Raw genomic sequence first — 10,031 nt, 5'->3', positions numbered from 1 at the left:
TGAGGCATATAAATCTGTTTTTTTTTCATTAGAAACTGTACTGTATCATAAAACTGACATATAGAAATGCGTTAATCATGCTGACAGTATTTGCTCTAAAAGGAATTTATAAGCCACATTTCTGATTAATTAGGAACTGTATACATATGTAGCTTCCATTTAAAATGAAGAAACTTGTACCATAAAATCTGATTTGATTGTTACCAGTTTCTCCAATGACTAGGAGGTATATTTCACCAAAATAGATTGGAACATAGACAATGTTTTGATATGGACTATGAAGTTTATCTTCGAAATATCAAAATGATCTTTATTTATCTAAAAAACAACACATGATGTATTTTTCATTATTAATAGTTTAACAAATCAGTAACAAAATCATCAGAGATTGGCATTCTAAAAATAGTCTTTTAAATCTGAATCTACTGATAATAATGAATAAAATCACTATGTAAACTTTGGTATAGATCTTAGTTTCCTTCCAATTCTTTGCTATAAATCTGTCTGTATATATGAGTCAGTTTGGAACATAAGTTTCCAACCACAGTTATATCATATATCTGTCTTTGTATATTGTTTTCAGTTCGGAACATAGTTTCCATCCAAGTCTATATTGTTCATCTTGGAGTATATATTATTGGATTGCTGAGACAAACATCCTTTGAATGAGTTCAGTCGCACATCAATTTCTCCATCTTCAAGCTGAAAAAGATTACATAAGATAAACAAGACATTAAAATAAAGATATGTGGCACAATTGCCAATGAGACAACTATCCACCAGAGTTAATGGTAGACAACTCACTCACAAGGCAATAAACCTGTATCTGTAAAATATAACAATTCATTGCTGGAGACATCCATCTTATAATCACTCTTGAGTAAAGTTGTTGTTTAGGGTGAAAGATAGTTTGGGAGTCTCTCCATTCTGCTTCTCAAATGTTCAAAATGGAGTTTTAGAATTTTTTCAAATAAAGACAGTTACATGTAATAGAATATATATTGTTTCTCTCTAAGAGACAGGTAAGTGTGTCCCAAAGTAAAAAGTACAGCTGGGTAAATGGTCAAAGCAATGGTAGCCTAACAGGCAAAGCAGCCAAGACACTGGTTAAAATATAGTACAATGTAGCTCAGAAACCAATCAACATTGACTTACATGTACTAGTTCATCTATAATAGATAATGAAATTGATAGTTTTAATGTTATCTTTGAACATATAGAAGTGCATGTACAATGTGTATGAACATGCACTTCTATAACCTGCAAAATGAACAGAAATATAATAGGGATTTTCAGACAAACTTATTCCTTTTCTCTGTTCTGGACTGCAAAGGTTATATTTTACAGTTCTTCAAAGTAAGTTTAATTTAATCAATTTTTTACATCCTTGTCCTTTAGTCTAATGGTTTTTGGCTGATAGTTGTTTCATTTGCAGGCATACCATATCTCCTAATTTATTACTCTGATAATATAGATTTGTCATATAATATAGATCAACACTGTCATTAGATCTTTGACTATTGTTTTTATTGGTATTAATATTGATTTTGTTATCAGTTAATTAAAAGCAAACTAAATATTATTGTTATATACATGTACATATGCACTTTCATGGATCTACAATAAGTCGACTCATGTATCTTGGCATTGCACAAGGTCATGCTTTTCTCAGACTGTTTATGACGTCTTTACTAAATCCATTGGATGTTGGATGTGTACTGATTGATAATTTAGTCTTAGATGCAGGATTTTTTTTATTAGTTGTTACTGGCTTTCAACTAGCTGTCAGTAACTGTGAGTACACTCAGATCTGTACTTAGTGTCTTTTTGTTGTTTGGATGTACAAGAACTTGGTCACATCAACTCTGTGTTTTTGTTAGATGTATTTCTATTTGTATCCATCTGATGATTTAAGCCCTTTTCAACTGATTTTTATAGTTCGTTATTATGTTGTACTGTTACACCACTGTCCCAGGTTAGGGGTAGGGTTGGGATCCTACTAACATGTTTAACCCCCACCACATTCTGTATGTATGTGCCTGTCCCAAGTCAGGAGCCTGTAATTCAGTGGTTGTTGTTTGTTGCTGTGTTACATATTTTTTTTTTAGGCTGTTAGTTTTCTTGTTTGAATTGTTTTAAATTTGTGATTTCGGGGCCTTTTAAAGCTGACTATGCTGTATAGGCTTTGCTCATTGTTGAAGGCTATACAGTGATCTATAGCTGTTAATTTCTGTGTCATTTGGTCTCTTATGGAGAGTTGTCTCATTGGCAATCATACCATATCTTCTTTTTTTATATCTACAGTGCCATTTCTGTACATTACTACAAAGATAAATCTTAACACTGACTTTTATATACTTAAGTGGTTACGCAATACACTTACTAGGTCATTTTTGTACAGTTCATCAAAGCAGAATTTTGACATGCACTCTCTGACACACATTAATTGGTCCACACCTTTATGAGCAAGACAGTCGGGTCTACCTTCACAAGGATTTTTGGCACTTCTATACTTTTTATCCTATAAAAGAATACAAGACTTTAATGAAACAAACTGTTGATTAAATTCAAAAAAGTTAGGTTTAGCCTTATAAAAATATGCAAATAGCAAATCTGAACTATTAAATCCTAAAAATTAAATTCTTCATCTTCTTCTCCTTCTTCCAGGTAAGGAACCGAATTCAATAGTTGAATGTATTAGGTCCCGTCAAAACTATGGGCAGTTGATTTAAAACTTTGTTTTTATACTATCCAAGAATATATCTCTCAATGATCACTGTAAAACATCTGTGTGTAAGTCCTAAGAGAAAGTAAAGCACCAAATTAAGATAAAATTAAAAGTATCAAGTTGTGTCAATATTTTGATCTTAGGATCAGGATCCTTAAATAAATTAATATTTTTTTTTTATCATTGAGTTTGTAGTTTTATTTGTTGATAAATGACAGTCCACCATGAAAAAGAAATTGTGTCTGTGGATTAAAAGATTATAAACAATAACATTTTGCAAAATAAAAAAACTTTGTACATGTACATGATGTACATGTATATACATATTAAAATGTATTCCAAATTTCAAAGAACTTACATCACGTTTCTTTTTGTAAGTGTAACGCTTGAACTGGTACATAGTATGCTGACAGAAAACTTCCAACAACAATAAACTGATGATAACAAATAAAATCTTCACTTTACCATCCATATCACCTATAAAACAAACAAACAAACTACAGTACATTTTGAGTCTTACTATGACGATAGTCGGACATCTGACATGTCCCAGATCTCATATGCGACATATGCCCGACAGTCATAAATTAAATGATAGACAGGTAATGCTACCACATGAACCCTTTCATCCTTAACCACCACTAAAGACAGCACGCGTTAATCGGTCTGTTACGGTTGAAAGCTTTTTATCTACCTGTGTTGACCAGTAAATGGATTAATACATGATAATCATCTTGTTGGATGCAATTGACAAAATTATATTGATGTAACTTCTTACAATAAATTTAAGTTTCTTCTTCATATTCGTGTAATAATTTGTTTTTCTCTTTTCTGTTGTCAATGGTTGTTAGCATTATCTTTCAATCTTGAAATAACTTTTTTACAATTTGTTCTATAGAATTTATCATTTATTTATAAAAAATAAGGATAAATACATTGTTTTCAACCATTTATTTACATAGATATTCATTATCACGCAGAGAAACGTGCATATAATGTTACATGTACATTGTCTTTTTTACGTTTTATATAAATATCAATAATATAAATGTTTCCTTTTTGCTCATTCATGTAACGGAAAGTACATCATTGTAAATTCTGTCCATAAAATATTTCATGAAATTCTGCAATAAAACATGTGCTCCAAAAGTTTGTTACAATCTATAAATACTATAACCGTGGGAAAAATCGATACACATTGCGGCAAACCATTTATGTCATGGGTGCCGACAATAATAGAGATGCAGGCTAAATGATGATCAAATGCAATGCTTAAACTGTGTTGAAAGCTGACGTGAATATTTTAAACATGCTATATATATATTGTTCATAACATATCTATTGTTTAATAAAATTGTGATAAAATGTAATGTGTAATTTAATTAATTACTTTAGTAAAGTAATTGTAATTTAATCAATTACATTTCAAAAACTGTGTAATGGTAATTAATGTAATTGATCATTTTTGCAATGTAATGTGTAATTTAATTAATTACATTCCAATAATATTAATGTAATTGAACCCAAATCTGTGACAATTAAATAATTTCAAACTGATTGACAAATAATTACAACTCAAAAATTGTATTCAGCATATTCAAATGAAGTTAAAAGATTTGTTCCGATGTTAATACATTTCTATAGTGGTCAATCAATCAGCTATAGGTATTATATATTTAAATGATGTGAGCAATCAAAATTTGATAACTTCGGGATGAACATATACATTGACTTGTGCATATTGTGTAAATAATTAATATGAAAACTTGTTTAGGTCCGTTTGTAATAATGAAAATAAATCATACAATTGAAAAATAGAGAAATAACTTTTAATTAAATATGTACTTATTTCTTATCCTTCAATTCTAAAATAGCATACACTATATGTAGCGATAAAACCAAAGGTATTAAATTGACACAAGTTGTCATTCCCCATGTAATTTCATTTATGACCAGATGCGGAACACCTACATCGTAGTTGTATTGATTTTTGATAGTAAATAAGTTAATTTCATTTTAAAACAATGTGTACCAGTGATCTTTTTTTTGTTTGCTCTCTCCTGTGAAGTGACAAAAAGTCGCTTGGATTTCCGAGAATAACGATTCTACTGATAACAATTATAGTTCTTTTCAGATATTGTATATATATATTTATAACTATAATTAAGATTTAATTATTCTTATATTTATAGCAGGGCTTCCAAAAAATATTTGAGCCAGCCGGACATTTAATGCCAATCCCGATTTTGATCCCTTAAGACTAAATAACAAAAGGCAATTATGGTAATCAGTTGGCAATCCCAATGATTGATATTAAAAAAACACGATATTAAACTTTACTTTGATATAAATTCGAAGTTCTGACGTAAACACTTAAATTGGCAGTGCACCATTCTAAGTGTGCAACATCAGCATACTTATATCTGCCTAAGACTCTTTATTTGTGCAAAATAACGTTGTCAAAAAGTTTACTTTCGTTTTGAAAAGCACATTTGCCTAATACCGGATGTTGACTTGACAATGGTAAAACATGGACCAGTGACGGATACGTAAAATCCGTGTACGTTTACAAAGCACGATTGAGCGTAAACTTGTAGCTCTTTCCACGTTATTTCTTCAAGAAAATACTCGAAATGAACGAAAGTTAAAGATATCAATGATAATTTTAGCATTTTTGAAAAAATTAGGATGCATAATTAAATTTCCCACCTGCGCACATGTGCATACGTGTTCTAGTTCAAACAATGTGGTTCTGACGGTTTTTCATTTAAAACCTTTTTAAATCTTTCATCAAATCATATTTATAAACGTATTTCTGATAATTTTAATCTTTTAGACTAAATTCATTAGATGCAAACTGCTGAAATGTAAGAAAATAACTTTGAATAGACCAATCAATGTCTGGTACAAAATTGTTTACCTGTCACCTGAACAGGTAAATTTCAGCTGTCCGACAACTAATTAGCCTTGATTAAAATGAGAAGGTATTTAAGTAGGGGTTGTTTTGATAGTACTTAATCATCATGTCAATTTTTATGACCGGAAAGGTGTGGCTGTTTAAGGCAAAAGGTTGGGACAAAAAGATCGCGAATTATGTTAAAATGAAGAAGGCCTTGAAAACTAAAAAGTAGATGTCCGGTTCATGCTTTCTCCAGGCGGACAATATCCGGTAAATACATAATTGTCCGAAATATATGACCGTTTTGGAAGCCATGATTTATAGCTCATTTATTCTTTTAAAAATCGATGACACATGAAAAAATATTTCCAAGAGAAAAGATGCAATTTTCAATTGTTTATACAATTCAAATAAGTACAATTTCCTTTCATTAAGTTACATTTCAAATTAAAAGTATTCTTTATCAAGTTGGTGAGAAGCCGTAAAATTAATCACGCATTACAATCCATTAATACCGTTAAAATCAGATACGCAATATTTTGACACGATTGCAAATAAAGCTGTTATTTGGGAATTTGATGAGACTGTCGTACAAGTGAGAGGTTTAGCGCTATAAAACCAGGTTCAATCCACCATTTTCTACATTTGAAAATGCCTGTACCAAGTCAGGAATATGACAGTTGTTGTCCATTCGTTTGATGTGTTTTGTCATTTGATTTTGCCATGTGATTAGGGACTTTCTGATTGAATTTTCCTCGGAGTTCAGTATTTTTGTGATTTTACTTTTTATTAAACGAATGAAAATGAAAGGAATAAATAAAACGAATGAAAAAGAAAGGAATAAATAAAACGCATGTTGACGGCATTGTAAACATTAAGAAACATATTCCAATATATTCAATTAATCAGTATATCATTTAAAATCACTTGATTGATTCGTAAAATAAACTTGACCTCCATCAATCATTTTATAAAAATGTTAGAATTGGCTGACAACATTTTACAAAAACCTGCCAACTGCACGAGCTTAGATTGGCGGGAAATTGTTTAATGTTAAACACGAGTGATTTAAATGACCAGGGTCAAATGAGTGTAACAATCGATAGAGAAGAATAAATGATAATGCTCTTACGGGAAAAGAAAAGCCAATGTTTTATCAATGAATTTTATGCATCTCCTCCAACGCCGTATATTTCATGAAAAATTCCATTTGACAGTTGTTAACTTGTTTATCATTTTTATACAATTCAAATATAAATATGATAAAATATGTATAATTTCATTTCATTTCATTTCAATGAGTAACATTTCAAATTAAAAGTATTCTTGAACAAGTTGGTGAAATACTGTATAGTAGCTGAAATTAAAAATTAACCACACATTTCAATCCATTAATATCATTAAATAACTGGTTAGGTAAATTTGTTTGACACAATGCAAACAAAGCTGTTATTTATAATTAAATTTAATTAATCAGTAGTATCAATTAAAGACATGTGTCTTTAATTAAATCTTAAAATGAACTTGACCTCACTTATTTTATAGCTGACAACAATTTACAAAAGCCTGAGGACTGCACGAGCTAAGATTGGCGGGAAATTACTTAACGGTAAACATGCATTATTTGGATTGCCTGGGTCAAATAAGTGTATTGATTAATGGAGAACTAAATGATAAGGCGCTTACGGGTAACGAGATAAGGGAAGAAAAATTAAAAGTATATTTTTTAAAACTTATTAATTTCCTGATTTTTGATAAAAAATCACAAATGATTTATTCAGGATTGATGACAAGGATATCAATTATAAATGAAACTTAGTGGGATTGAAAAATTTTGATGTTTATCTTAACTGTTTCTGTTTAGAAAGGTTTAATGTAGTAACAAAAATAATAATATCCTGTTCCGTTTTTTTCATCTGTAATTTCTTTTATAAAGACAGTGAAATATCATATATATATCTACTAGTATCATCCGCACAATTGATTTGGTTGACCAGGGTCAAATTCCAGCAATGATTGACATGAGAAAATAAACGTAGAGGCTCTTACAGGAAACGTGATATCGGAAGAAAAATAAAAGTTTATTTTTAAAAACTGATTAATTTCTGTAGTTTTCAGTAAATTACAATTGATTTCATTGGATTTGTACTTGACTAATATCTAGCATGTTGAAATATTTAGCTTAGTTGAAATACTCAATTTCGATGTTCATGATGTTCATAGCTTATAAATAAAAATATTGTGCCATATTTTTTATCCGTAATTTTATCTATTAACATGATTAAAACAATGAAATATGTTACAGGATTATATCATCCATAAATCTTTAAAATTTACAGGTAAGATTACAAATTTATCAATCACAGCTACAGATTAATTTGTGACCTTCCAGCAAGGTATTACACAGGTAATATCACTGCAGGGGTAGTTACAGTCGGGCAGATGTCCAACTTGTCGGACTTCTTGTCCCATAGGGACATTTATAGGAGCAAGACTTAAAATGTACTGTAACACGTAAAAATCTTCACTTTACCATCCTTATCACCAATAATCATGATAATACAAACAATTAAACTACACATCAAAATCTTTACTATTAGTAGGATGCCCAGTCAACATGGTCCAGTGTTCTCCCCAGGGCCTTAAAGGACCGCGGGCCCGCAATGTATAATTTTTTACCGTGGTGGTATCGTTCTTACCGCGATGTATTATATTTCTCTGTGGTGCTAAAACTTTTAGTTAAAAAATCAAAAATAGGTAAAGTTTTAAACGACTTGTTTAATCTTTTCCGTGTGGTATAAAATTCCAGGTGAAATTTGACCAGTTCAGATTGTTTACACCACGTGATCAATTTACCTTTATGAGGTTAACCTTTGTTGATTGGATTTAATCGATGTAATTAACACTTGTAAAATGATTCTTTTGTGTTTTAATTAAGAGATCATACCTTTTGATCGTAGATAACTATTTTATGGCTTCACTCACCACCTGACAAGTCGGCAAATACTTTGTACACAAACCGTGTTGACCCGATAGTTGTACACACGATGGTACACATTTTGTACATTATAAAGTTGGCTCATTACCTATAATTGACCATGATACACTTCTCAATACTTATATAATAGTACTCTGATTAAACCATGGCCAAATTATCTTTAATTTTGACATAGTTTATATGGCATGATATTCCGGTTTCAAACTATCATAGTATCTGTCAACAAGTAATTCAAAGGGGACGGATCACATGACCCAGTTAGTTCACATAGAATACCCAAGATTATTTACAATTAACTGCAATCTATTCTATTTTATAAATAAAATGCATGACTGTACCTTCAAACTGGATATCAATATCCATATGATAATTAATGAATAACAGAAGTGATTTGCAAATTTTATCCATAAGCACATGTTAAATCTATTTATATCTACTTCCTGTCATTTAGCGGGAAAATAGGGAGACTTAGTTGTTGACATTGAATAGGGTTACTTATAGATCTATAGAACTAGGGTAAATTTATAGATTTAGGAATTCTTTTTAAATGGATCATGACAAAAAATAGATTTAGATTTCAGTGCAGTATTAAGTCTGTATCTATGTTTGATTATCACTAAAGACAAGAAAAGTTAATATTTACATGAAATCTAAGGCAAACTGTTTTGGAATTTATGAAAAATTTCTTTTTATTAAAATTTAAGATAGAAACTGGTTCAAATAATAATACAATATTTATTCTTGTTAATTTTATATCTCCTTATGACAGGAATCCTTTCACAATACAACATCTTTCATTCTAGAAATAAGAAAGTTTTTTAAATTGAACATTTTTGTTCTCTTTTAAATGATATTTTATTCTTATTGATCATTGATTTTATAAAAGATTTAATAACTTTAAATTTAGATGAATATTTTGTAATGTATCATGTTTTATTTATTTTTAAAAAATATTAAAGTATACATGTCAAACTGTTTATTGATTTACTTCTTTTTTACCAATAATTTTCAATGTCTACATAACACAGTGCCACAGCATTAAAACAAAACAGGAGACATAAAAACTACAGTTACTAGAAATATAGCTAAGCGACGGGCACGACACAACTGATTGTATGAATCATTTCACCAAGCAGTCCACACGCGTTACCCTGGTGCTATCCAAAAATCCTGGGGAGAACACTGTGGTCAATGAAATTTATGGATTCGGGTTAACAGAATAACACACAGCTGTATTTTATATCATTGGAAAAAGGAGAACAGGACTCATAAAAATATTGATGTAGTCGTTGTCTACAGTGGTCACGATTTTCTTAAGTTAAGGTCAAAGGTCAAAGTTAAAATTTCAAGGAAAAAACACAGTCATATGTAGACAGCTGGTCGCCCCTACATATATGCGTTTAAAT

At 30.2% G+C, this 10,031-nt stretch overlaps 1 protein-coding gene across 1 annotated transcript; it reads right to left on the bottom strand.

The window, feature by feature from the left end:
- Nucleotides 1-296: 296 nt before the first annotated feature.
- LOC127737432 (uncharacterized) lies at nucleotides 297-3,205 on the bottom strand. The gene is made up of 3 exons (XM_052248097.1): nucleotides 3,087-3,205; nucleotides 2,384-2,521; nucleotides 297-702 (listed from the first exon to the last, which is right to left on the bottom strand). Exons 1-3 carry the CDS (start codon nucleotides 3,198-3,200, stop codon nucleotides 580-582), a joined length of 375 nt encoding a protein of 124 aa, XP_052104057.1. The 5' UTR covers nucleotides 3,201-3,205; the 3' UTR covers nucleotides 297-579.
- Between the last annotated feature and the right edge of the window lie 6,826 nt (nucleotides 3,206-10,031).

This window comes from Mytilus californianus, unplaced genomic scaffold, assembly GCF_021869535.1.
Source record: "Mytilus californianus isolate M0D057914Y unplaced genomic scaffold, xbMytCali1.0.p SCAF_1, whole genome shotgun sequence".
Classification (NCBI taxonomy): Eukaryota; Metazoa; Mollusca; class Bivalvia; order Mytilida; family Mytilidae; genus Mytilus; species Mytilus californianus.
The sequence above is the reverse complement of the archived record's forward strand: the minus strand, read 5'-3'. Positions and strand labels throughout refer to the sequence as shown.

Bases quoted from the DNA above. Each gene is read 5' to 3' on its own strand.
- LOC127737432 (XM_052248097.1), bottom strand. From the start codon at position 3,200: ATGGATGGTAAAGTGAAGATTTTATTTGTTATCATCAGTTTATTGTTG. The intron at 2,522-3,086 runs GTAAGTTCTTTG...ATTCTTTTATAG, and splicing joins CTTACAAAAAGAAACGTGAT to GATAAAAAGTATAGAAGTGC. The intron at 703-2,383 runs GTAAGTGTATTG...AATCTTTTTCAG, and splicing joins AACTGTACAAAAATGACCTA to CTTGAAGATGGAGAAATTGA.